The sequence below is a fragment of the Balaenoptera physalus genome, assembly GCF_965194825.1.
Source record: "Balaenoptera physalus genome assembly, chromosome: 3".
Classification (NCBI taxonomy): domain Eukaryota; kingdom Metazoa; phylum Chordata; class Mammalia; order Artiodactyla; family Balaenopteridae; genus Balaenoptera; species Balaenoptera physalus.
In genome coordinates, this window is record NC_138890.1 from 67,603,570 (window position 1) to 67,630,819 (window position 27,250).

General features: G+C 52.9%; 2 protein-coding genes across 5 annotated transcripts in view; one reads left to right on the forward strand and one right to left on the reverse strand.

Annotated features, from left to right (window-relative positions):
- The window catches only part of P4HA2 (prolyl 4-hydroxylase subunit alpha 2), a 75,892-nt gene that overhangs the window by 1,134 nt on the left and 47,508 nt on the right, over window positions 1-27,250 (forward strand). The gene's annotated exons all lie outside the window — the stretch shown is intronic.
- PDLIM4 (PDZ and LIM domain 4) lies at window positions 366-14,919 on the reverse strand. Of its 3 annotated transcripts, none has more exons than XM_082455364.1 (7): window positions 14,742-14,917; window positions 10,098-10,249; window positions 6,237-6,318; window positions 1,636-1,817; window positions 1,256-1,419; window positions 814-931; window positions 366-682 (listed from the first exon to the last, which is right to left on the reverse strand). In XM_082455364.1, the coding sequence occupies exons 1-7, from the start codon at window positions 14,832-14,834 to the stop codon at window positions 478-480; spliced, it is 996 nt and encodes a 331-aa protein (XP_082311490.1). In that variant the 5' UTR covers window positions 14,835-14,917; the 3' UTR covers window positions 366-477. The 3 variants fall into 3 exon arrangements, with proteins under 3 accessions (XP_082311490.1, XP_082311491.1, XP_082311492.1); XM_082455365.1 differs by having other exon boundaries at window positions 10,098-10,272; window positions 14,742-14,862; XM_082455366.1 differs by lacking the exon at window positions 814-931 and having other exon boundaries at window positions 14,742-14,919.

Below are 27,250 nucleotides of genomic sequence, written 5' to 3' on the forward strand. Positions count from 1 at the left end.
CACGGGGCCTTTGCTGCCTGTGCTCGCCTTTGACATATCTTTGCACACAGTTCCTCACCCTGTAGAGCTCTTCCCTCCCTCATCCCTTAGTTCTCAGCTGACACCTTCCCTGACTCCATCCAGCTCAAACCCTTTGGCATGACGTCCCCTTCTAGCACCTCAGACCTCGCTTCCCTATTAACAGGACTGCCCTTGTGATTCATGTCTGCCATCCACCCAGGCTGTGGCTTCCTTGAGGGCAGCACAGTACCTGTCCTGCTCCCCCTTGCACCCAGTGCCTAAGAAAATGCTTGGCACCTGAACAGGTGTAGCACTCGAGAGCCATGGCCTGTGCTGGAGGGAGGCAGGCCAGGGCACCGACACGGTTGAGGCCAAGCAGAGGGAGTTTATTAGAGAGGCAGGGCGTAAACATATTTACACGGGTGCGCGGGGACATTAAAAAAAGCAGAGTCGGGGACGGGAGGTTCCGGGAGCGGCTCAGACGAGTTCCACCTTGGCATTGGGGTACACCGCCACCACGTCGTAGCCCTCAGGCGGCTTGACGCGCGCCTTGGCGTGGCTTTCGCAGTAGAGCCGGTCGTCCAGAAAGAAGTAACCGCGCTGCTTGAGGTTCAGGCCGCAGTCGCTGCACATGAAGCACTCGGGGTGGTAGAGCTTGTCCCGCGCCTTGACGATGGTACCCCTGATGGGTGATCGGAGAGGACAGCGTCAGGGGCTAACCGATCCGAGAGCACGCCCCCACTAAGGGCCTCGGGCGGGGTCAGGGGACCACGGGGTTGGGGGGCGGGTGGGGAAGACAGGGGAGGTACTCACACGATGCCGTGGCCGCAGCGCGTGCACTCCGGCAGCCCCTGCAGGCCGCTCAGCGGAGCGCCTAGCTTGCCCGCCGTGGGCTTGAGGTTCCGGGGGCCGCCAGGCCCGGGCCGTTCCCCTGAAAGCCAGAGCACGATTGGCAAGAGCCCGATGCGGAGGTCAGAAAAGGGAAAAACTTCATTTCCGCGGAGTGTGGGGCTGGGCCCTGCTTCCGTAGCCATCAGCACAGAGACTGGGACGGGGGTTGGAAGGGCGACAGGGGTTGGGCGGGAATGAGAAAGCCCGGGCGCAGCGAGGTGTGTGGGAGCGCGCTGAGGACACGGGGGAGGGGCTAATGGCCGGGAGGCCGGACGTGGGGTCGCAAAGGCGTGGCTTGGGCTGGTTGGGGGCGCGAAGTTCGGTACCTCAGGGAGCGGGGAAGGCGGATGAGGTAAAATCTTACCGCCCTCGCCGGCCTCTAGCATGCCCTGCAAGTAGCGGAAGGAGCCTGACTGCTTGGGCTCCGCAGCCGTGGGCTCGGCCGACTCCCGAAGCATCCTGTACACCTCTGAGCCCAGGTCTACTCCGCAGTCGCGGCTCCGCGAAAGGCCTCTGGCCAGGTCAGTGCTGGGCGAAAGAAGATGCACTAAGGGACAGGGTTGCAGTACCAGCCTTCACTCTGCCAGCTCTAGGGTCTGGTGAGGTTTCATGAGTCAGAAGGCAATCAGCTGAGACCCAAGGATCAAGTGTTAAGGGTCAGGATGGGACCTGGTGTGAGATTTAAGGCATCGGGGATTAGGATGGGATCTGGGTATGGCATCAAAGATTATGCCTCTGTACTACCTGTGGGGTGGAGACACGTGCAGGGTGCCCATCTGGGCCAGTAAAGTAGCCTCACTGCTGCTGCCATTGTGAGGGACTGGGAGGCGAGGTGACTGCCCGTAAGGAGATCCCAGGCCTGGCCTGCCATCTTCTGGCCCAAGCCCCGTGGCTGAGGGCCACCTGCTTGTCGCTGGACTGCCATCCTAGGAGAGAGAGGAGCCTGAGGCACTGGGAGACCCTCTGGGGTAGGACCTCTGGCCATTCCTTGTACACCCACCCCTGCCCTGCTATGCCAAGCCTTCTTGGGTGTTGGCTGGCTACTCTTGCTCGGGCATCTCTCGGCTATGGTGCCCGGTCAGGGAAGGGGTTTGTGGGGAAAGGCTGAGCCTTGGGCCTGGTTCAATCCCTGCAGAAATGAGAAATGCTCATGGAAAGTCAGACACAAAAACCTGAGTCCCTGAGACTCAACGTTGGCTCATGAGCCCTGTGGTGGTTCTGACTACCAGTGCCCATGGGGGACAGTGTTGGGGCAGGACCATCCCAAGAAGCTTTTTAAGGCCAGCATGTCTGGTTCTGAGTGTGTGGCTTCCTTGAAGAGGTGGTCCTGATAACAAAGTCTTCTTCCCTGTCAGAACTGTGCTGGGTACTGGATGGGCCCATGGCTAGGAATGCAAAAAAGGAATTCCTGTTCTGCAGCCAGGAAGGGTCATCAATCATTGTGTCCCAAGACCCTTTAGTGGGAGCAGGCTGAGGTTTAAAGGTACCATTGTGAGGTCAGCCCCCTCCAGGCCTGTATTTTTTCCCCCATTTCCTGCTTCCCAGGCCAAAATAGGTGGCCTTCTGTAGACATAGCAGATAGGGGCAAAGGCTTGGCCAGGGCTCAAAGCTCCCCACACCACCACCCCACAGCCAGCCTGATGCCCACGGCTGAAACATTTGAGGAGGAATGCCCTGAAAATGCCTCCTCAGTCCATGAGAAGAGGTCAGTCTCTCTGCAGGCGTGGTTTCTGAATGGGGATTTCAGATCTTTGTCCCTGCAGAGTCCAGGGCCATGTTGCCCCTCGCTTGCAGGCACACAAGCCTGCCCTCAGCAGTGTGATAACAGGCATGCACACTCTCACAAATACATTTACAGACATACCCATGCATGAAGGCAACACATAGGCACCAGCCAGTCCTCCACCTACATACACCTAATCACACAGACACAGTTACATATATTCGGAGCCAGTGCTGGTCATGCTGGGGATGACCATGGTGACCTCCATGACACAGTTGGTGGCCAGAGCAGCCTGACTTTAGGGTGGGCCCCAAGAGCCCAGGCCATGAAGGTGTTCTCAGCCTCAGTCTGGGAGGTGACATGTAAATTGTTCCTCCCCTCTACAGTGTGAACAGGGATGCTAGGTGGGGAGGAAAGGATGCCTACCCTAGAGGGAAAGAGCAAGCCTTGGACTCGGTCAGCCTCCAGCTGGGGCACAGTTGAGCCTGCAGGTCTTTGCCCAAGCTGCTGCTTTCTACAGGCTCTGAGCTGGGCAGGGGCGTGAGGAATGGGCAGACTAGCAGCTGAGTGACTGAATGGGGGTGGTATCCCAACTTCTCCCAACCCAACAGACAAAGGAGAGGGGGTCTCTCACTGCCCAGGTGGGCCCCCATCAATGAGGCAACAGCAGCAGAAAAACCCTTAGCCTTAGCCTCTGAGAAACCTGAGCACTCTCACACATGTGTCTGCAGGGCAGGCAGGCCGGGGCTGGCCTGGCCTCTAATAGGGACCAGATGGGCCATGGGCCGTGGGGGCAGGGCTGGGCCCCGTACAGAAGAGGCTTCAACAGGAAGGGGGGGCTGGAGGGACCTGGAGGGAGGAAGCCCTCACTGACCCCCACCCAGCAGGGTGTGGGAGTTTATTGCAGGGTCATCAGAGCCACTGCCCCTCCCACGGCCACCCATGCAGCAGCCTCTCTAGGTCTGAACTCAGTGGTTAGGACACACGTGGTGATCTCAGTGTTGGTTTGAGTCTCAGCTCTATCACTCGTTCACTGAGCAAGTTACATCACCTCTCTGAACCTCAGTTTCTTCATCTGTGAAATGGGGATGATGGTTTCTATATCATAAGTTCCTCGTGGAGATAAAATGAGTCAGTTGCATACAAAGCACTTAGCATAGTGCCTGGCACACATCCATTGTTGGATGAATGGCTGTCATGGGCATTCCTGAGCCCCCATTCCTGGATTTCCCTTCTCCATGGTGTGCCTGGTACCATGTGTTCCCCATGTCTGAGTACCCGCCAGCTGCCGACTTGGTTGTTGAAGCCTCAGTGGGCTAGTCAGCAGCATGGGGGTAACTGCTAGCTTGCTCATCAGCTCCAGCATGACTGTGGTCAGAATCTGGGACACTCAACTTAGACGGAGGTGGGCACTAAATCCAGGTGAGCAGGTGGCACCTCCCAGAGGCCAAGCTCCAGCTCCCTGCTAGTCTGGAGAGGACAGGCTGAGTCCTGCACTGCCTGCTGCACCTGGCTTGCCTTAACCCATCACCTGGTTCTCAGTTCAAATGTCACCCTCTCCGGGAAACCTTTCCTGATCACCATCCTTCCTCCACTCTGGGCTGTGTTTCCACGTGAGGCCTGAGAGAAGGAGTCTCCAGTGACCCTACATGGAAGGTGGGCCTGAAGCCCCATTTGGTGAGAGCCAGGGTACCTTGTGCTGGTCTTAGGGCCAGCTGTGGTCTTCCCCTCCTGTGATGGCTCCAGCTGGGCCCACCGCCCTCCCCCCTGCAGGTAGAGGGTGGGAGCAGTATGGAGACAATGGGCCCTGTATCTGTGTTCCTGAGGACACGGCCCTACAGGGGCTGGGTGGGGGTGTTTCTGTCCCCCACCATGGAGCTCATGACCTTTTAAGTACAAAAGGGGGGCAGCACCTGAGGGGCTGCCCTGTTGCTTGTGGAAAATCCCCCTGCTTCCAGCTTGAGCCCCCAGCAGCCTGGCCCTTGAGGAGGTCAGTGAGGGAAAGTGTGGGACAGAGGGAGCTGTTCTCCAGCCCCCAGCCCCACTGGCCCAGAGCCTCTCCTGGAGGACTCAACAGACCTGAGCTTCATATTCCAAAGCTCAGGCCCCCTTGTCCTATCCATCTTGGCGCTTACACACGAGAGCTGGGCTCACGCATGAGCTGGGGGCCTGTACTACGCTATTCCCGTTTTGCCCATGTCAAGTCTGGGTGATTTGTCTATGCCCCCCAGCCCCTGTCCCCATGGGTCCATGGCACTACCAGAGCAAGCTTCTGAGACCCAGGTGTGGCCACAAATCTCTTGAAGAACAGCTGAGGTCCTGGGTAGAAGAAACCGAGAGCCTCTCTGTGCCCTCAGCCCTCACCTCTGCCCCCTGCCACCCCTGGGACTTTTTTCTCTGAACCTACGGTGCACAATCTCACTTCTGGGCCTTTGTATGTGCTTCACTTTGTATGTGGCACACTTCTCTCCATGCCCCTTTGCCTCCCTTATTCTTCCAGACCCTCAGGTCTTGGCTTGGATACCCCCTCTTCCAGGGAGCCCTCTCTGACCCCTTGAGTCATATACCTACTCTGGACTCCTTTGACCCCTGGCTTCTGCCATCCCAGAACTGCTAGGTGCCTCTCCCCTTCCAGAATGGGCATATGGTAAGCACCTGGCCTCAGGGATGCCAGCAAAAGCAAGGTAGGGAACAAATGTCAGAGAAAGATGGGGACTGGGATAGGGGGTGAGGGAGAGGCCATGGCAAATCATTCTCTCTGGTACAGCAAATCCTCCGTGGAGAGAAAGTGGATATGAGCAGGCCCAGGGGACCATGGTCCCACATGCTGGGTCCCAAGTTCTGGCTCCATCATAGACCAGTCGAGTCTCCGCCTTGCCCAAACTCAGTGGCCCAGAAATAACGAGTTCACTCTGGATACCTCAGCTTTGCCCACTTGGCCACCCCTCAAGCCCATGGCAAAATGAGGCCCTAAAGCAGCCTGGCTCCACCTCACTCTCCTTGAGGACAGCACCATAGCTGTGACTCTTGTCATACACAGAAAGGTGACTGAGCAGACAGGCCTGCAGCCTGAGGTCTGCTAGCTGCAATCACAGAATGGCCAGGAGAAAACTTCAGTCTTGGATAGGGCAAGGCAGTGCCTTATATTCTAAGGTTGGCTCTGGCCAGGTAGGTGCCCAAGGCTGGGATGAGACAGAAGAGTGCCCCATAGCCTGAGGTCACTTCACAGCCTATGGCTGTCCCCCACCCCTCCCCTAAGCCTGGCGACTTCCTCCTGATCTGGCAAAACTGGGCGACGGAGTGAAACCCAGCTGGGTAGGTGGTAGCCCTGAGCCAAGGCCTGGCCCAGTCCCTGCCCACCACAGGCACTATTGTCCCAGAATCCAGGACTGCTTAGAGTACTGGCAGAGCCCACAGCAGGTACCCGTCACCTTAGGAGCACCTGATGGGGCATGGACAGAGCCCAGAGAAGTCTTCTGCTTCAGTCTCTGACCTGGGCATCTGAGAACCACAGTGAGGACATCCAATGCAGTTAAACCCGTGGACAAGGCCTGGCCTCTCTGCCCTGGGCTTGCTCTGAGCTAGGCCAGGCCAGGCCAGGCCAGGTGGTATACGTACATACCTGGGCCTCGGGATCGATGTGGATCCTGTGTGCCTGAGCCTTGCTGTCCTCTGGGGTATTGGGCCAGCTCCTGCCTTCAGGCCTGTGGCAGGAATTAGGATGGTCAGAAATCTCTGCTTACTAGCCCACCATGCCTGGGAACTAGGACCAAGAAGCGCTGGAGTGTGGGCCCAGGGCCACCCAGGACCAGGCTTGGTACCCTGCATGGATAAGGATACTACCCCAACTCTTTCCCCTGCACCAGAATGCTGGCCTTCGTGGCAAGGAGACACAACTCTAGATCTGCCACTCACCTGGGGTAGGCTGTGTGCCCCTTCTCCACCAGCTGCTCCTTCCCCCTCTGGTCTGGTTCCTAGAAAGGAAGCCCTGCAGCTTCCCCACCTTTCCACCCTCTCTGTGGCCTACGGAAGCTCAGCATAAAGAGGGCCAAGCTCGTGGCGGAGCAAGCCAGGCCTTACACGTTGATCAGCTAGGAGCCCATCCACTCATCCCGCTTCCATTCACAGCCTCTGACAGGGCCTGGGAGTCAGGCATCCGTGGGCCTAGGAAAAGTGGAATGGAGGCTCTGAGGGGTGCACCTCCCCTCCTGCTGCCGTTGGCAGAGTCATCACCAATGTCTGCCCAGCCCAGATGGGAAACAGGCCATTAGGAAATTCCTGCTTCGCCATAGAAACCAAAAGCCAAACACCACTCAGGAGGGAGAAAAACATCATAAACCTGCCATAAGCGGGGGCAGGCGGGGCCGAGAGGCTACAGGCCTGGGGCCCAGTCCTGCCACTGAGTAGTCCTGTGAGAAGGTAGGACAGGAGGGTGTGTGGACCCCGGATTGGCAGGTGGGTGTGAGTGAGGCTGGTTACACCGAAGGGGAATAATGTCCCCACTCTGCCCCACAGGGCTTCCTGGGTCTTCTCAGGGGTCTTACCACTGGGCTAGCAGCTCAACCCTGCCCCTCTCCCCCGACTCAGCAGAGGATTTTAACAATCTGATTACACGTGTAGTCCACACTCACTCTGCTCTTCCTCACATTGCCCATTCCTTGGTCCCCTGCAGGCTACCTCTCTTCTCCACAGCCTTTCACAGGCCTGTGGCACCAAGGTTCTGCTGTTCCACCCCCCACTGGCATCTGGCTCCAGCCCCCTCAGCCAGGCTCCCAACTGACTGCCCTAACTCACAGCTCTAACTATGGTCTCTATGCACTCAGAACTCTGCTGGAATAAACCTAGGACAGCTTGTGTGGCTATTTGGCCTTATACTTCCTTGAAGTCCTGCCCAGAAGAGAAGTACAAGCCTGAGGTCTGAAGATCAGAGGGTACAAAGTACCCAGAGCCATCAGAGTGGCCCAAAGGCATAAGATTGGAATGAGAGGCTTATTCATGTGTCAACCTCCACCCCCAGGTCTCCACACTTAAGGCTGAGCAGGTAGCTCCATCTGCCATCTTTAAGCTCACCAAAGGGTGGGCTGTACAAATCCATCCTGTATCCCATGTAATAGGTGACAGGGACCTCACCAGAGGCCCCAGGGTTGCAGCTGATGCCAGGAAGGTCCTGGACCTACAGAACATGCCCAGAAATTGTGGGTTAGCTTGGATTGCTGGATACCTGGCTCTGAGTTCCGGACAGAGTAAGCATAGCGGGGAAGCTGGGCCTTTACTTCACTTTTGATCCTGTGGAGAAGTCTGTGGAGGATTACAGCCCTCTGTACGCAAGAGGGCAGGTAGGGAAGCTGGCCTAGGTAGAGCTCTGGGAGTGCTGGCACAGAGTAGCTCCCTCCAAGCAGCTCACCAGGCCAATCTTCCACAGACCCCATGTTGGGGGTGGTCTTTGGGGGCTCAGGCCTCAGTCCTGGCACAACAGGCAGGATAGAGAGCAGGATCAGAGGCCTTGCAGGTGAGAAAGCACCCAGGAGAAGAGATGCTGGCCCAGAAGATCAAGGTGGCCCCTGTGTCTTGATCCCCCAGAATCTGCATGTGTGAGAATTAGGGATAGGGGGCTGGGGGACAGGACACCAGGTTTTCACCCTGACTGAGCAGACCCTGTATGTCATCCTCACTCAATCCCAGATCCCCCATTTTGAAGTTGAGGAAGCTAAGGGCTCTGATATTAAATCACTAGGACAACACAGTTCTCCAGTGCAGAGCTGGGACTGGAACCCAGATCTGTGATAGGAGAGAGTGTGCTCTCACCTGCTCCATGGCCAGGCAGCATCTGGGGGCTAAAACACCCAGTGTGGAACAGGTCAGTGGACCCCTGGCTCCATCCATGCCTGCCTTGGAACAAATGGCCAGGGAAGGAAGGAAGGAAGGAAGGAAGGGGAACCTCCACCCTGCCCCCACCCTGCTACCCTTCCCTGACATCATTCCCTCTGTGGACCTCCTGAATCAGGCCCCCTGTGAGCCTTCCCTGCCCCTTGTCCCACTACTACCAGGGCTTCCCTTATTCAGCCATGCAGAGTCAAGGCCAGAGGTGAATCAGGGCCCAGGAACCCAGCCAAGTTGGGTGGCCTCAGAGGCCCCTCGTGGGCAGAGCAGTGCTGATGCTTCCCCCAGCCAGCCTGTACCTCAGTCTCAGAGAGGGTGATGAATGTGATCCTGCTTTATGGAGAAGGAAACCCAGGCTCACAGAGGTCATCTGGTGAGCCTAAGAGCCCAAAGAGTCTGGAAGAGGGCCAGCTCTGCTGAACTCCCAGGACAGGGCATCCTCACTGCGGGCCAGGTGGAGTGTACAAGGCCCTGGACTTGCAGCTGGACCCACTCAGCGCTGAGAGCAGAGTCAGGGGTCCTGACTTCAACACGGACCCGGGCCAGACATAAATGGGGCTACTTCAGAAGGCTTCCCACCATGTTTAATGGCTCTGAGCCGATGGATTACCCCATGCCCTGCTGGCTCTAAGGCCTGGTTAGCCGTGTTGTGGTTTGGGGAGGATTCGCCTACACACATCCACATGGGGTCGTGGAAAGTCGCTGTTAACAGTAAACGTGGCAGAGCTGAGCAGTTATGTCTGACTTCCCTGGATCTAGGCAAGACATGGGGAGGGAGATCCCGCCCAGCCCGGACCCAGCTGACTGCCATCAGCCTGAGCAAGGCTGGAGATGCCCCAGGTAGACCTTCCATCCTGGAGCACGTCCAGGGCACAGATGGGGCTTGGTGACCCCCCCAATCCTCCCCTTCCTGATGGGCAGTATAGCACTACACAGTCCACGGCATCAAGATTTAAGCAGGGCAGAGGTTTGGGCCATAGTGGGGACAACTGAGGCGGGGCAGCTGTGGGGCTGGCAGAAGTGGTCAGCGGTCAAGCAGAAGGAATGGAGTCTTTGGGAGTGAGAGAGACGTGAGGTCAAATCTTGCTTCCCCATTGCTCTGCTGTGTGACTTGAAGCACCCTCCAAACTTTCTGAGTCTCAGTTGTCTCACGTGTAAAGTGGAGACTATATTAGGTTTTACCTTATCGAGTTGGTTTGACAGTTAAACAAGGTGTTGAACGATAAAATTCTTTGAACTGGTCATCAAGCTGGTCACTCAGGGGTGGGAAAAGGACTGAAATCACACACACCTCACCCCCAGTTTGAGGCTACTCAAGGTCTTAGTTCAGCCCTGATTTTGGGCTGCCTACCCCCTGCCATAAGTCCCCCAACATAGTTCCAGCCATAGGTTAAATGGGGGCTTCTTCCTCTTTTAAGCCACCTGCATCTCCAAACAGTGCCTGTCAAACCCCTGTGAAAGTGCTGCTCCATAGGAATGGGGTGCCAGGGAGCTGAAGCAGAGAGGCTGTGTGAGGCCCAGCTCACCCAGGCTGCTGGCCACCCAGAACTGAGCCTCCCCTGATTCACCCGCATCATCCTGGCCCAGCCTGCCCTGTGCGTACCTGCTCACGGAGAGTGTGAGGTGGTCATGGCAGCCCTTGATGCGGTTCTGCGCCTCCAGGTGTGTCATGAGCTCTGTGCTCTCACCATTGATGGCCTGGATCAGGTCTCCAGGGCACAGGGCAGCCAGGGCAGCCTTGCTGCCAGCATGGACCTGTGGATGGACAAGCCAGATGGCTGGACACTGGTCATTATGTGGCCTTGCTGCAGGCTCTGTTCTAGACCCCTTCCAACCTCAGAACCGGGCCAGTGTAGCCCTGCTACCAATGTGACCTGTGGGTGGGCAAGTTGAGTTCCCATATGGCTTTGCTGGAGCCTCTGCTCTAAACAAGGCCAACTCTAGCACCTGGAGGTCTGGCGAGGTATGAGGGCATATGAGAGGGGCTTCCTCTGGGCTGGGACAAATGGGATGTCACTCTTGCAGCCTGCATACATGCAAGGGACACAGAAGGATATGTGTTCTCCAGAAGATACAAAGCATGGACATGTCACATGTACCCTGTATTGCCCAACCCAGACAGACCACATAGTAGCCCCTTGACCTGACGTTCAAACCCTTAGTGACCTTTTTTCCTCTCATCTCCACCCTTCCGCATTTACCTCCACACACCCACACTCTATCCAGACCATCTGAACGTCAAGGGGGTACTCATGGGTACCAGATAGCTCTCACCTCCGCACTTCTACAGATGCTGTTCTCTCTACCTGGAACACACTTTCCTTTGACCCCAAACCCTAATTACCAGCTAACGCCTCCTCATCCTTCAGGTCTCAGGCTCTCAGCAGAGGCCATTTCTCCTGGAAGCCTCTCCTCTGGGGTCCCACAGTACCCTGTGGACCCCCTTTACCACTCTGCTCCCCTAACATTGTTAGTGCCTCATTCTGTGCTGTCACCTACCCAGGCAAGTCGAGGGCCATCTACTTTTAGCTGCCAGCCTGCACTCCCGGGTCACAATTTCACCTCCCCTTCCTCTGGAGGACAGGCACTCAGGCCACCCCAGTGCCACTGTTGACCCCAGAGGGTCAAGCAGTGTCCACATCTGGAGCCTCCTATAATGCTGGTCCCTTGACATGTGCCACATGAGGTTGGGAATAGGCTCACAGGAGGCCTAAGTAAGCAGCCTTGGGGGGGAATTCAGGCAAAATGACATCCTTTACCCTGTCCCTGGTCCCAGCACAGCCTTTGGAAAGAGACTTTAGGGACCCTCATTCCTCCCAGCCTCTCAAGCTGTGGCTCAAGAGCTGTCAGTGGCACTGTCCCTGTTGGGGTGGGAGCTCCTGGAGGCCTGGCCAGGCTCAGCTTAGCCAGTTCTCTGTAGTGAGTGGACAAAGCTGAGGTGCCGGCAGCTCCTTGGCTGGAGTCCTGGTGTGGGTACTGCCAAGCAACCTGCCCTGAAATAGGCTGCCCCAAGGAATGTTCTTCTGGAGCAGGCTACCCTCAGCCAACCAGCCCACCATTAATGTTCCCTTGTAGGGCATGGGCACCTACACAGGCCTGTCTTCCCAGGGAAGGCACCCACTTGGCACCATCCCACCCTCTCCCCAAGGCCCTGCTCTAGGCCCCCTCTCCTACACGATACCTGCTCTGTGACATGGCCTGGGCTCAGTGCTTTAGCCATAACTAGCTCATGGCAACCTCTCAACCACCTGATGAGACAGAGGCTGTTCTCATCCCTATTTTCAGATGAAGAAAGAGAGGTTTTGGGGATGGGGCGCTTTGCCCCAGTCCCCATGCTGGAGAGGAGTCTTCTTCCTCAGGGGGGTGGCTAGCTGCAGGATGACTCAGCCAGCACAAGGGGTGCATTCAGGCCCCTGTGGGTGGAGGAAGTTCTCGAAAGCAGGGGTGGCTGGGACTCTGCCAGCTCCGCTAGCTTGGGAGTTCTGGTCAGAGAGGGCGTGAGGCCAGGAAACCGTGACTCTTCCAACTGCCTTTACATGCATTGTTTCATTAGTCCTCAAGGCAAGCCTATTTCCTAGATGAGGAAACCAAGGTCCAGAGAAGTACAGGACACTCAACTGATAAACGGCAGAGTTAGGATTTCAGTCCAGACCAACCGATTCCAAATCCTATGCTCTTAACCAGTGTGCTTTTCTGCAAAAGGGAGTGAGGGGAGAGAGAGTGTCCCAAGTAGAAGGATCAGCATGTGTAATGGCTCATCTGGGAGTGAAAGTAAAAGCAGGTTCCTGTGGCAACAATATCATCAAAATATCAGTGAGGAGAGAGTGGAAGAGATGAAATCAGAGGGAAAAGCAGGGACCAGACCTACAGGCCTTGTAGGCCCAGGCGAGAAAATTCTAAACAGGGAAATCGCAGGACAGAGTTGAATTCAGGCTGATCCTTCTGGCTGCTGAGTGCGGGATAAACAGACAGAAGGAAGAGAGAGGGGAGTGGTGAAGTCAGCTGGGAGGCTGGGGCGTGAACCAGCCCCTTCACCTATAGCAGCTACATTTAAAGCCCCTGTGTCACTCCACCTGGCCTAGATGCAAAAAGCCCCTACAGGGAGCTGGGCATACAGTTGGTGGTGTTCATTCCAGGCACTAGTTTCTAGGGACCTGGTAGCAACAACCCATTAGGATTACAAGGCCAGCGGTCACTATAGTTTGTGAGGAAGGAGCCCTGGGCAATGTTTGGGGGGCCTCCCAGAAGCTTTGTGGGCTGAGGTTGCATAGTCCCAGCTCTGCCAGGCAGCCAGCCTCCTCTCTGTGTGAGTGTGGCTGTCTCCACTGGGTGGGGAAGTCCCGTAAGCATGGGAGGGGTCGGGTCTTGAACCCCCTCGGTGAGGACACTCCCACATATCATCAGTGTCTGTAGACCTGCCCTTGAGGTACCTGCTGGGCAAGCTGTGGCCTGTGCCTCCTCAGCCCCGTAAATCTCCCCAGATCCCACCCAAACCCAGGCTCAGCCATCCTGGCTCCTCAGGCCTTAGCTGCTGCTCTGTGACTTTGGGGGGACAAGGCAGGGGTGTTCTTCCTGGTAAACCCTTTCCAGCCTGTCTGCCTGCCAGCGGCCTGCATCCCGATTAGCTCCAAACAAGGCCGCCGCTGTTGCTGCCGCTGTGACGTGTGGAGGCCTTTCCTCGGCGGGCAGGCAGCCGCGTGGGCAACAGATGTCTCTGCTCCCTGCTGCCTGCGGCCGTCAGCCGCTGCCACTGAGCCTGTCAGCGGCCTCACACCCAGGGTGCCTGGCCCGCCGGCTGGCCTAGCACCCCCAACAGCCTGCCTCGGTGGACACACAGCATGACACTCACTGGCAGACACAGATGTGCGTGCTCTCTCTCTCTCTCTCTCTCTCTCACACACACACACACACACACACACACACACAGGCCCCCAGCAGGGCTCTCTCAGGGAAGTGGGAGATAAAAGGCTCCCGGATGTGTTGAAGGCCCACCTCACTCAGCCCCAGGGACCTGGTGGCCATGGGGTGAGGGCAGATGTGGGAATCCTCCCAGGACAGCTGGGCCTGCCTGTCACCCTGGCCCCCAGAAACGGGATTCCATGATTCCATGCTCCACCAGGTGCCCACCCCTTCCCCTAAACTGGAAAGAAGACTCTGAAAGCCCAGCCAGCTTGGTCCAGCCCCCATGGTGAGAGGTGGCCGAAGGGTGGGGGGAAGGTGCTCTCAGTTCCCCCGATACAGGGCCCCGAAGACCAGAGCAGCCTGTATGGGGTCAAGGGATGGCCCCAGGTCCCCTTCTCTTTTCCCTTCAGACTGGGAGCCCCCAAGGGCAGGACCTGGGTTCTCGCCTCTTCTGTCCCCTAGGCTGGGACCCCCAGGGGCAGCGTCTGAGTCCCCTCTTCTGGCCCTTCAAATATGGGACCCCAAGGCTGGGCCAGGATCCTGTCTTTCCCAGTTTGGGCACCCCCTCTGACAGGGCCCGAGTCATGTCCTCTGTTCCTCTGTCCTCCTCAAATTAGCCACCGCCCGGGGCGGTGCCCCCTCCTCCTCCTCCTCTGCCTAAACCTGGGGCAGTGCATGGCCATAGAAACTTGAGGAACTGGGCGGAGGTTATCCTGGCCCCTGGCCTTGTGTGTCTTGTGGTGAGGGGGTCTCACAACTGCATAGTCAAGTCTCCCTTTCCCCTGGAAGCCAAAAATTCCTCCTGGTCACTTCCCCTTAGGACAAGTGAGGTCATGGATGAGAGACTGACCAAAACCAGAGTGGGGAACTGGATGGATGTTTCTTTCTTCAGTTTCAGAGAGGACCCCAGACCTCCTTGGGATCACCCAGCTCTACTGGCAGGGACCCTTGATAAGCGAAGGAGTCTCTCAAGTCATTTCGCTCGAAATTTTCAGGCGGGGTTCAGTCGAAGCAGCATCTCTGGGCCTCTGGAGATCAGTCCAGATCTCTGGCCCATGACTTTGGCCTGCAGTGAGTCCCCCAAAATGAGGCCAGCAGGGAGGCTGGTTTGTGAACTCTTGGGGGGAATCCTTCAAGGGATAAGGGCAGGTAGGCCCAGCGGGAGGGGGAGGAGGCTGTGGCGACGCTGCCCAGCCTGGAAGCCTCCTCTACAGCCTGTGGGTCACCGAGGCCAACCCTTGGCCTTCGAGCCTCCAGGACGTCGGGGATCCGGGTCCCGGGTGGACTGTAAGGACCGGGTCTCAGATTCAGGACCTCCCCGCCGCCCTGTGGCCGCTGGACTCACCCGCGAGATGGTGAGGGGTACGCTGAAGTCCCGGCCGCCCACCAGGCGGAAGCCCCAGGGCGAAGGGCCGCGTAGGGTCACCGAGTGGGGCATCGCGAGCCAGAGCTGCAGCCGGAGCTTGCGCCGGACACTGAGGAGCCGCCGCCGTCGCCGCCGCCGCCGCCGCCTGGACGCCGCGCCCCGCCCCTGGCCCGCCCGCCCCCGTACCCCCCTTCGCCCGGCCCCCGCCCCTGCTCCCCGCGCGCCGGGATTGGCCCCGCGGCCGACCCGACCCTCCCACTTCGGGGGGCTCAGAGGACCCGCCCCTCAGCCCCGGCCGCCTGCAGCCCGGCACCCCCGCCAGGTTCTCAGAGACCCGGGACTGGAACGGCCCCGACGTCCGAGATCCTGCCCGGGCCTCCGCTCTGCGGGCCGCGGACCGGAGCCCGGCTGTGGAAGCTCAAGCCTGGCCCTTTGAAGTCGCTTCTGCGGGGCGGCGCCCCAGCCCGGGGAAGGATGGGGGGCAGGGGCAGCCCAGATGGGGGATGGGGCCGTGCCTTGCTCCGAAACCTCCTCAAGGTCCTGGCAGGCAAACTGCGATCCCACCCCTCAGTGCGAGGAGTCCTCTGAACAGCGAGCGAGCACTGATGGGGAGCCCTGGGCCTGAGCAGGCCTGGGCCAGTGTCACAGACCCAGGGTGATAGCTGGCAGTGCCAAGTATGGGAGCAGGAACAAAAAAGTACCCAGCCTCATTCGGAGAGGTCAGGAAGGCTCTCTGAAAGAGGTGACCGCTGACTTGAGTTTAGAAGCAAGGTGCCCTGTCTTGTCCTTCCAGGTGTCATTGCTTCCCCAGGACACTCAGGCCTTCTCCAGCTACCCTGTCCTTCCAGGCCTTATTCCTGCGTGCATGACCCCTTTCCCTCCTCCCTTGCAAGGAGCTTTGTTTCCCCAGGCTACCTAGAAAAGGAGCAGCTAGGGTAGCTGGGGTCTTGGCTGTGCCACGTTGGAGGGGTGTGAAGTACTGAGGGGAGTGGAATTTGGGGCAGCCCTTCTCTTGGGACCCTCCCTAGTCTTCTCTCCACTCTCAACCATTGTCCTCCAGGGACAGCCTTTGCAGGTGCCATGGCCTAGCCGGGGCCCCACTTACCACTCTCAGACCCTCCTGGACACTTTGGTCTGGCTACATCAGGGCGGCACTATCCGTCGTTACAGACCCTGAGGGGCCCCTAATTTAGCCATTCTTGATAACCCTGTGTGCCCTCTTGTCCAAGTTCTGTTAAGGATGCTGCCTTTGGGATGCTAACAGGTTATGGGGTAAGGTGTCTGTGGGATCTGTAACACCTCAAGAAGGAGGACACTTGAGAGGCACAAACTTAGGGTAGTCCAAGGAAGTGCGGGTGCCCTTCAGGGTGGAATATGGATGCCTCTCTGGGAGACGGGGTGCTGCTGTCTGTTCAGCTGGCAGAGAAACATGAGTGGTGTGTGTGGCAGTGGTGTGTGTGTGGGAGGATGTATATGGGGGGGTGTGTGTGTGTATGTATCATATCCAGGGAGTGCCAGCCATTGGGCTCTCAATACTGTGAGGGAGAAGGATTCTGCTCAGCTCTGTACAGACTTAGGCTCAACAGGGACCGAGTGGAAGGGCCAGTAAGAGAGTTGGCTGCTGGATGGTCTCTTGGGGACTCTTAGGCCAGAGGCGCCCCAGGACTTGGACCCCACTGAATGATGTGAAGATTGGGGGCAACTATCACTATCACTGACTGTCCGAGGATTAAGTGCACAGCATGGCTGGGTGGTCAGAAACCTCATCGGGACTCCAAGAGCCATGGTGAATGAAAATGGTGCAGAGCTTTGCTGTGGGGAGGGGGACCTCAGGAGTCTGTGGAAGTTCCTGCCCAAGGCATCCCATAGTGGATTCCTGAAACTCTTCCTTAGACGTTGCTTCCTTCTCCCAACTAACACACCCCCAGGGACTGCCAACCCCGTCACCCACCATCATGAAATCCCTTCATTACCTTCCTGTTTACTTCCATTTGGGGGGGAGCGTATCACCCCCTTGCAGAAGTGATCCTCCCGAGTATGACTTTCCTAGCCCTTCAGCACCTGGGCTGTGTAATCCATCTCTGAAGGCTTCTCGCACAGGGTTGAAGACAGGGGTGTGGTGGGGAGTGGCTCTTCTAGAATCAGGTGTATAAACTTTCCCCATTTCATTGAGCAGTTTCTGGGGTAGTTCCAGGGTCCATGCCAGTCATCCCCCACAGTGGGTCCTTGATGGCATCCCTGTCTTGAGAGGACATCAGAAGCCCACTTCTGACAGCACCCTCCCACAGGACACAGGCCTGGACAAGGCTGTGCTCCTGGAGACTGGAAGCAGCCCTTCTTAGGGGCCACACTGTAGGCTCACTCCTGAGATACCCTGCATCCTGGACAGCAGGTTAGACAAGCTGCTACCAATGCATCCCCAATACTCCCTCCAGGAAACTCTCAGAATTTCCTTTTCACGCTTAATGTCCTTGTTCCTGGGGGACTGCTGTATTGCTGAATCTCTATCATGCTGGAGCACCAGGTCATGGGATGATTTACAGGGTCTGGGAGCCTTCTCCAAGGTGGGGATGGTGGTGGCTGAGTCATGCCTCACCTCTGCCCTAGTGGCCTTCACTTGTTCACTGCACACCCCACCAGGCATCTGTGCTGCTGAGTATAACCAGACTGCTCATTTCATGCATTCTTTATTCATTCAACAAAAACGTATTGAGTGCTTTCCATCTGCCATGGCCTATGCCTGCTCAGGGCTGTGGTAGAGGCATCCATGGGGACAAGGACTGTGTCTATCTTATTTATTTATGTTTCCCCAGCACCCACAGAGAGGTGGCACACAGAGGGTGTTCAAAAACATTTGTTAGTAACAATATTATTACCGTTATGGGAATTATTATCACAGCTCACCCCCCAGCCACAGCCCAGAGAGAGGCAGGGAGGGCATGAGGGGGCCCAGGAGGGGGAAGACTTCTGCTCTTGCTGCCTTGGAGGCACACTTAGTGGCCCTGTCGTTCAAGGGAGCCCCAAGTAGCTCAGGGCACTATGCTGAGGTCTGCTGTGTGTGGCCAGGTCTGTCCAAGGTCAGGAGAAACTACAATGCTTTTTCCCCAATGGACTGGCAGGCTCCAGCAGGAACAGATGCCCTTGGGAGATGCCCTTGGGACTGAGCCCAGGGTGAGCGGGAGGGAAGGGCCAGAACAAGAACAACCTCAGGCTGAGGTTGAGGCCAACCCAGGGGAATATCCAGAGTTGGAAGCAGCCCTGGGTGGAGTGTGTAGTGAAGCTGACGGAGCAGCCCTTTATACCTTCCTGTGAGGTGCCAGGGGCTGGCCAGAGAGCTCAGACCCTAACCTGCCCTGTCCTGGCCCCATGGCCACAGGTCTCTGGGTAGAATCTGCTCCATTCAGGCCAATACATCCTTCCTTCAAGGCCGAGTTCTCTCCCTTCAGTCAATAGCCTGGATTCCAAGGGATCTGAATCTTGATGGGGCATTTCCTCTTCATGGGATGCCCACTCCTCAGTACTGGCCACTCCAGGGCCCAATGGGTAGCCAAAGAAGAACCTGAGAAGCCCCCATTTCAGTGTGGTCTAATGTGGCCTAATGTGGCCCGACACCAGGTCCCATGGCCTCTGGCCTCCTTGGGGTCTGCTCTCCAAGAGGCCTGCTGGTCAAGGCTAGGAACCTGTGAGTCTGTAGGGTGGAGAGGACAGCAGTCTGTGGCAGGGCTGGATGGGGAGGGGCTATGTGGGCCTTCTGCAGGGCCAGGGCTTGGCGCCACAGTGGTAGGGAGCAAGGCAGGCCTAGGCAAGGTTTGAGGGGCTCTGAAAGGGGTGAAGGCAGCCAGGGGCATGGGCACCAGGCGACATCGAAAAGGAAGGTCTGGGGTGGTGTAGCTTTTGGGCCGGCTGAGGATCTGATGCTCCACATCAGATGTCATCATCCTGGGATGACAAGGCTAGTCAAGGAGGCAATAAAGCTGGCCTTTGAGCTGTGTTTGGTGCAGCAGAACACAGGGGAGGGCATGCCTGTGACAAAGGGAGTTTCCCAGCTCTAGTTTTGTGCCATTCGATCCCTCAACAAACTCTTATTGAGTGCCTGCTGTGTGTCTAGCCTAGACCTGATTCGCTAGACTTGGAGGCGTGGTGGGGACTCCCCACTCTGCCGCACCTCCTCTGGGGGCTGAGAGGCTAGAGGCTCTAGAGAGAACCAGTCTCTGAAGGTCCAAACAGGGACAAAGCCAATTCTGACAATTGGAGCCTAGTTACTGGCCCAGAGCCAGATTCCAGGGCGGACACGAAAGCAGAACCAATTCTCATCAGGAAACCGAGCCTTGGAAAGGGTGAGTGTCCAACCCAAGCTCACATAGCTTCTAAGCAGTTGATCAGGGGTTTAGACCCTGCATTGGTGACATTGCCATGCCCCTTGCACCAGGGACTAGACGTGTCTCAGTCATACCTGCAATCCCCAATAGCACCCCTGTCAGACCTGCTTTGTCTCTGTTTTTACAGAGAAAACCCATCTGCTCTGGGACCCAACAAAGGGACTGCCACGCAGCAGGGTGGGGCAGGTTTACCCAGCTGGGCCCAGGGAGGCCCTGGCCCTGAGGCCTGGGAGTGGAGGGTGTTGGGAAGAGTAGAGGGAAGCAGCAGACAGGTGGGAGAGCCAGGGGCAGCTCAGCCCAGCCCAGGCAGGGAAGTGACAGAACAGGCTGTTGGAGGTGGCGGTGAGGCCCATGTAATTGAGGGCTGTGCTACTGGGGCCTCAGGAAAGCAGCTTACAAAGCCACCATGGTCTCAGCCCCTGCCTCAAGGACACCCCCATCTTACCCTCCCTCCTACTTCTCATTCAGGCCAGAGGGTGCAGGCAGCCTGCCCTAGATCACCCAGCCTCTCCTAGCACCAAATGCTTCAGTTCTACCTGTAGCCCCAAAATAGAAGTCCAATGCAGGGGTTCTCAAGTTTCCAGCTTCCCCTGAGAGTTGAAGGCTTCTATCAGCCAGCCACACTTGTCCCTGTGCAGAGAAAATACCTCCTTTTACAAATCAGCTTCTCCAGGCGGAACAGCAGAGGGATCAGGGAGCAACTGGACTGTTCATTTTGTTCCCTGGATGCTCTTGGCCCTGGCCCGATCATCACCATGCTCTAGCATAAGCAGGACTATTCCCTCTGCAGCTCAGGGGGAGAGACATGGCTGTCAGGTGCAGGTAAGGCTCTACCAAAGGTGCAGGCATGACAGAGAGGAAACAAGCATGGGAAGCAGCCCAGGAATCTAATCACTGGGGCTCCTGAGACACACACCTCTACTCGTCTGTCAACTTGGGACTTGCTCCCTGGGCCTGGACTCCTGGCACGGCTCAGCTCTACCCCAATCCACACATCCACAGACACTCACATTTGGCAGTGATCTGGCCAGGATACTCTGTTCTCCTGGCTGAGAACCTTCCTCCTCTTCCTGACCATTAGAGCTGACACCCAGGCCACTCAGGGAGAGCAGGAGAGGTCCTGGTCACTTCCATATTTCTAAGCTCTCAGTGAAATAAAAATGGAAAAAATGTGAAAATAGTGTTTTAAGAATCATGGCATATGTTATTTATGCTTTGGTCATTTATTCAACAAATATTTTTGAGAGCCTCCTGTAGGTCAGGCATTGTTTTAAGCCTGAGTATCAAACAGTTGAATGTCTGTAACACACATAAAAATGTATAGCCTCATTTGGAGATAACTTCAAAGATTTAAATTCCAGTCTTCCTAGTCCTTCTCCTCGAGATGAACCTTAACAGCCCCTACCCCTCGTAATTTTCTTACCAGTATAGATTTGGCCTCTGTCCCCGTCTACCCAAGAGTCTTGGGGACCACAGTGAGATTGGTGGAGGCCGCGAAGCCTTCCTCAGGAGTCCAGCAAGCATGGCCCTGCTTCCAGCCTGTCTTCCCAGCTGCATCCTTTCTATGTCTAAGGGCCACCCACCTCACTACAGCACCAGCAACTTTAGGCACTGGCTGGTCTTGGTGAAATGCCCTGCCCCGTGGAGCGCAGCACTGCCAAGTCGTGCCTGTGGTGCCTCTAGTGGCTGAGTCACAGGCTGGCAGGGACTGTTCAGGCTGACTTCACCTCCGGGCCTGGCTATGGAACACCCCAGCTGTGGCCACCTGGTGTGAGCCTGACCGCCCCGGTTGCTGGGAGAGTGGGGCAGAGCTGTGCCCGCAGAGTGCAGCAGTCACCAGCTGGCCCCAGGGTGTGGGAAACCAGGTGCAGGGGGCCACGGGGATTAGAGCAGAAAGAGCCAGATACAGGCCTGGAAGGGTGAAGCTGGGTTGAGGCTTCTCCAGGTCCATGGGGTGAATGGACTGGAGCAGGACCCATGAGTGAGCCTCAGGTCCTGGGTGGCTATATTTTGGCTCCCAAGAATCTTCAAAAAAATCCTTTCCCACTTACTTTTCCTCCCCAGGCTAGGTCCATAGCTGTGCAGACCCAGGCTCAGCAGTGGGAAGTGGGCAGAGCCCTCAGTGTTGGGGGCTGAGCTCCTCACACCCCACATCTCTTATACCCGCCCACAGTGGAAAGAGTGTATATGTGATGTGAACCCCCGCTGAGAGGACACAGGATCAGATTGTTTGCTGCCTGTGAGATCATTGTATTTCCAGGAAGGTAGGCTTGCCAAAGAACGGGGGAGGTGGGGCTGGGGGGTGTAGAGGGCTGCCTCTCCCACACAAGAAGCCAGGATTGCTCACAGAGAATGTATAATGAGCATTCTGTGTGCTGAGAGTTAAGCAAGAACCGCCTCATCTCAGGGAAGACGAAGGGAAAATGGCAGGTCCGGACTAGACATGCACTGAGTGTTGGAATGGGCCCTGCCCAGAACTCTGGAACCAGCAGGCCCTGAGAGGTAGCTGTGTCTAGCATTAAAACAAGTGACCACAAAGAGCTGTGACGTTGGGCATTCAAGCATGAAGCATTGTTGGCCCAGATAAGGAACACAAACATTCTCCCTCTGAGAACGGTGGTGCTCCAGGGCCAGCGCAAGATGGAGAGCTTCCACAATTATTGTTAAGCTCTATTATCCTAACACCGAGGCAGCCCCCTGCAGAGAAAATGACAGATCCATCTAATTTGTGAATATAACAAAGTGGCTTCCGTAGTATGATAAAATAGTTATCAACTTGGGGATTTTTTTCTAGGATTGCAAGCTTGATTTAACATTATAAAATCCACTAATTAATAGATTAAAGAGAGAAAAAGGAACACTGTGATCAACTCAAAAGGCATTTGATAAAATTCACCAGCCATTCACAGTAAACAGTTAGAAAATCATGAAGAGAAGGAAACGTTAACACTTTAAATAACATACACTAGAAACCAAAAGACAATATTGGACCTAAGACTCTAAAATTCCCATTAACGTCAGGATCCAAACAATGTCCCTTTTGCTACTACTGTGCAGTGTTGTTTTGGAGGTCCTTACTAGGACGATAAGGTGGAAAAAAAGAAATAATGGATAAGTAAAAAAAATAAGTAATGGAAAAAGTCAAAAGGGTCATTATTGGCAGATGTTATTGTGGTTGTGCCTTCATAAAATCCAGGAGAATCAATTGAAAAACTACTATGACTAGTAGAGGGATCTAGTCAGAGGGAGCAGAATAAGGTATATTCGTGTACGTATACAGGTTTTAATAGCTTTTAAAAGTATTAAGTCACAACTAATTAAAAAATATGATGTAAACAATTTACCATTCACAATAACAGTGACACATGAGAAATACCTAGAAACTGACTTAGGACACATGGAAGGCATATAAGTTTTGCTCTAGGATAAATAGAAAAGAAGACAAAATAGAGGCATATGTCATGTTCCTGGAAGACTCAATATTTTATGTTTAGTTAATTGATAAATTCGAAGTAATTCTAATCAAAATTTATTTGGATGGGAGGAATTGGCAAGATGATTCTAAGATCAACTGGAAGGGTAAATATGGACAAAAACCAGAAATTTGCCCTATAGGCATTAAAATATGCGATAAAGCTGAAGTAATTGAGTATGGTGCAGCATAGGAAAAGACAAATATATCAATGGAACAAGACAGCTCATAGCATGTGGTAAAGCATACATATTAATTCAGAGTATAAATAGTAGTTTATTCAGTAAATCATGTTGGAGTCATTTATTATCTATACAAAAAAGTATGGTTATAATCCTATATACTATATACTTCTCCATACTATAAAATGACTTCCAAACTGATTCACAAATTATGTTTCAGTTTTTCTGATCTGAGTGTTCTTATAAACTATTCATATACTTAAACACAAAAAAGGGCTGGTAGAAATTATAGATAAATATTTTATAATATCTTTTTCATCAAGATAAATACTTTAAACCAGGTTATGTATTTCTACAGTGTTTTAATTTTATCTAAATAAATTTGTATTGTATTTATAACTAGAAAGATGAAGATAATGAAAAATAAAGAAGAAAAGGATAAATTTTGCTTCTTAGACAATGTAAAAACCTTACAATAATATACTTCCATTTACCCCTCCCTTCCATTTTACTGTGTTGTTGTACATTTACTTCTACAAATGTCATAAACTCCATAATGAAGAGTTGTTATTTTTGCTTTAAACAGTCAGTTGTCTCTTAAATAATTTAAGAAACAAGAAAACGTATTTTATATTTACTTATTACAAGTGTGTTCCCTTGTTTAGAGCCAAATTTCCATCAGGTATCATTTCCCTTCAGCCTTAAGAACTTCCTTTAACATTTCTTTTTTTTAAAAAAAATATTTATTCATTTATTTGGTTGTGCCGAGTCTTAGTTGTGGCAGGTGGGCTCCTTAGTTGTGGCATGCATGTGGTCTCTAGTTCCCTGACCAGGGATCGAACCCGGGCCCCCTACATTGGGAGCGTGGAGCCTTATCCACTGCACCACCAGGGAAGTCCCCTCCTTTAACATTTCTGATAGTGCAGGTCCACTGGTGATGAATTCTCTCAGCTTCTTTTTTTAATCTGAAAATATTTTTATTTCTCATTTCTTTTTTAAAGGTATTTTCTCTGGACATAGAATTCTAGGTTGCTTTTAATAGCATATTTAATATGCAATATATTGTCTTATGTTTCCCTGTTTTCTGGCTTACATTACTTCTGATGACTCGTAAATGTTCATTCTTATCATTGCTCCTCTTAATGTAACGTGTTTGTGCTCTTTCACTGTTTTTAAGATGTTCTCTTTGGTTTTAAGATATTTGATTATGATGTACCTGGATGTGGTTTCTTTTGTGTTTATCCCGCCTGGGGTTTTATTATCCTAAGCTTTGGGGGATGATGTGTTAATAATTTTAAAAATCAAATTTAGAATTTCAGTTACTATTCTTTTGAAGTTTTGCTGCAATCTCTTTCTCTCCTTTCCTTCTGGGGCTTCAGTTCTATGTATACTAGTCTGCTTGATATTGTTTCCAGGTCACTTCACCGAGGCTCTATTCACGTTTTTTCAGTCCTTTTTCTTTCTATGTTTCCATTTAGATGGTTTCTATTGACTTAACGTCAGGTTTGCTGAACTTTTCTTCTGCAGTGTCCAGTCTGCTCTTAAGACCACCTGGTAAATTTTTCATTTTATATATTATATTTTTCAGTTCTAGAATTTCCGTTTAGTTCTTTTTTACAGTTTCCATTTCTCTGCTGAGATGGCTCATCTGTTCATTTATTATGTCCCTCTTACTACTCAAAAAAAATTTTTTAACATCTTTATTGGAGTATAATTGCTTTACAATGGTGTGTTAGTTTCTGCTTTATAACAAAGTGAATCAGTTATACATATACATATGTTCCCATATCTCTTCCCTCTTGCATCTCCCTCCCTCCCATCCTCCCTATCCCACCCCTCTAGGTGGTCACAAAGCACCGAGCTGATCTCCCCGTGCTATGCGGTTGCTTCCCACTAGCTATCTATTTTACGTTTGGTAGTGTATATATGTCCATGCCACTCTCTCACTTTGTCACAGCTTACCCTTCCCCCTCCCCCAAAATTCTTGAACATATTTATAACAGGTGTTTTAAAGTCGTTATCTGCTAATTCCAATATCTGTGTTATCTCTGAATCTGTTTCTATTCATTATTGTTTCTCTTGGTTATAGATCATATTTTCCTGCTTCTTCATATGTCTGGTATGGTAATATTTGATTGTATGTTGGGAATTGTGGACAATACATTGTTGAGAGTCTGGATTTTGCTCTTCTTTATAGAGTGTTGAGTTTGTTCCATTAGGCAGTAAATCTACTAGAGGCTTAATGTGATCCTGTTGAGGCTTTGTTAGAACAGGTGTAAAACTAACGCATTTTGTATGGCTAGAGTAGCCCTATTCCTAAGGTACGGACTTTCTAAGATTTTAATTAAATGCTCAGAGTGTTCAGCAAGGTCTTTCCACTCTGACCAGAACAGGTCAGCACTGTGTTAACTCTGGAATCCCCATTTAGTTCACAGACTCAGAGTTTTTATCCATCAGGCCTCAAAGATTCTTTCCTTGCACGTGTACAACTTAGACAAAGCCTCAAGACTGCATCTATGCAGATTTCTAGAGCTCCTTCTCCGTGCAGCTCCCTCCTCTTTAATACCCTGCCCCAGAAGTTCAGCCACCTCAGTATCCTCTACCTCTGATCTCTGTTTCCTTTACTCAGGGAGACCATTGCTCTGTTTGGGCTCCACTTCCCTCTGCCATAGTTTGGAAAATGCCCTAGGCAAAGAATTTTAGTGAATGTGGAATTCACTTCCTGTGTTTCCTTTCTCTCAAGGATGAAGTCTATTTGATGTCCAGTGCCTGTAATCAGTTGCTATAAATGTTTTATCTAGCTTTATAGTTGTTTAGGTAGAGAAGTAAGTCTATTACCAATTACTCAACCATGGTTGGAATCCAATACAATTTTAAAAGAAGAAAGGAAGAGAAAGGAAAACAGGGAGCCGTAATTCAGAATGTGGATCTGATATCACAGGTGTCTAAGAATATAAGCTGGAGCTGAAAGCAGCTGGGCCAGTGGGGCCTATCCCTTTCCAGTATTTTCTAATCTGGCACCAAAATTGGACTAAATAAAACTTCCAGTTCTGGCCATGGTGGTAGGTTGTATCAGACTAATACTCTTGCCAAAAACATTTATGAAAATTGGACAAAACATAAAGAACAACTATTTGAGGGCATTGGAGAACAACCAATACAGGTTAAGAATTGAAGGATTATGATCCTTGAGAAAGGGAATAATGTGTAGTGAGTTCCACACTTACCCTGGCTTTTTCTGGGGGCATGTCCCACATTGTTGCATGGAACAACGGGAACTCTCATACATTGCTGCTGGGAGAGTAATTTTGTGCAACCATCTAGAAAAATGGTTGGAAGTAACTACTATAGCTAAATATATGCATATCCTATGACCTAGCAATTCCACTCCTGGGTTTATATTCTACATAAATGAATGTTTATTTCCACTAAGAATTAACAATGTATGCTAAGAATATACATGTGCAAACATATACAAAGCAGCTTTATTTAAAATAAAACTAGAAACAATCCAAATGTTCACCTACAATAGAATGTATAAATTGTGATATATTCAAACTCTGGAATACCACACAGCAATGAAATAGAATGATGTACTACCAAAAACAGCAAGGTGGATTGCTATCACAACCATAATGTTGAGTTTAAGAAGCAGACATAAAAGTATATAGTGTATATGTTCACTTTTATAAAATTCAAAATCTGTCAAAAATAATCAAAGGAGAAAGAAGAAAGAATAGTAGTCAACTTTGGGAGATTTTATTGACTATCACGGAGTACAAGGGAACCTTTTGATATTGCAGAAATAGTCTATATCTTGATCTAGGTGATGCTTATATGAATTTATATATATTCAAAACACATTGAGCTATATATTAAGATATGTATAGTTTTCTGTATGTTAATTATATCTGAATAAGAAGTTTTTAAACAAAAGTTTAAAATGGCACTGGCTGCCCATGCCATCCCACCCCTGCTAGTAGGGGTCTGTGAAGTTCAAGCAGGAGATACTAGCTTTCCAGTGGGTGGAATGAGGCTCTGCCTGGCCACCACAGGCTTCCATGTGAATTAGTCATCCTCCACCCCAGCCTTTTAATTTTTTTATTTTTGGCCACACCACGTGGCTTGTGGGATCTTAGTTCCCTGACCAGGGATTGAACCGGGCCTTCGGCAGTGAGAGTACAGAGTCCTAACCACTGGACCGCCAGGGAATTCCCCCACCCCCCCACCCCAGCCTTTGTTCCTTCTGTCTCCCAGACCTCCAATACTCCCCCTGGCTGACTACTCAGGGAGACCCAAACCCCACTCCCTTACCTGACCACTCAGCAGGTGAGATGCCCCTTCTGCAGGTTCCCTCAACCCCTAGGATTCATTGTCAGTTTCCTGTCTGTGTCCTTGGCCCCCCTCAAAAAAAAAAAAAAAAAACGCTTTAGCTCTGTCAGACGCCTTTGTCAG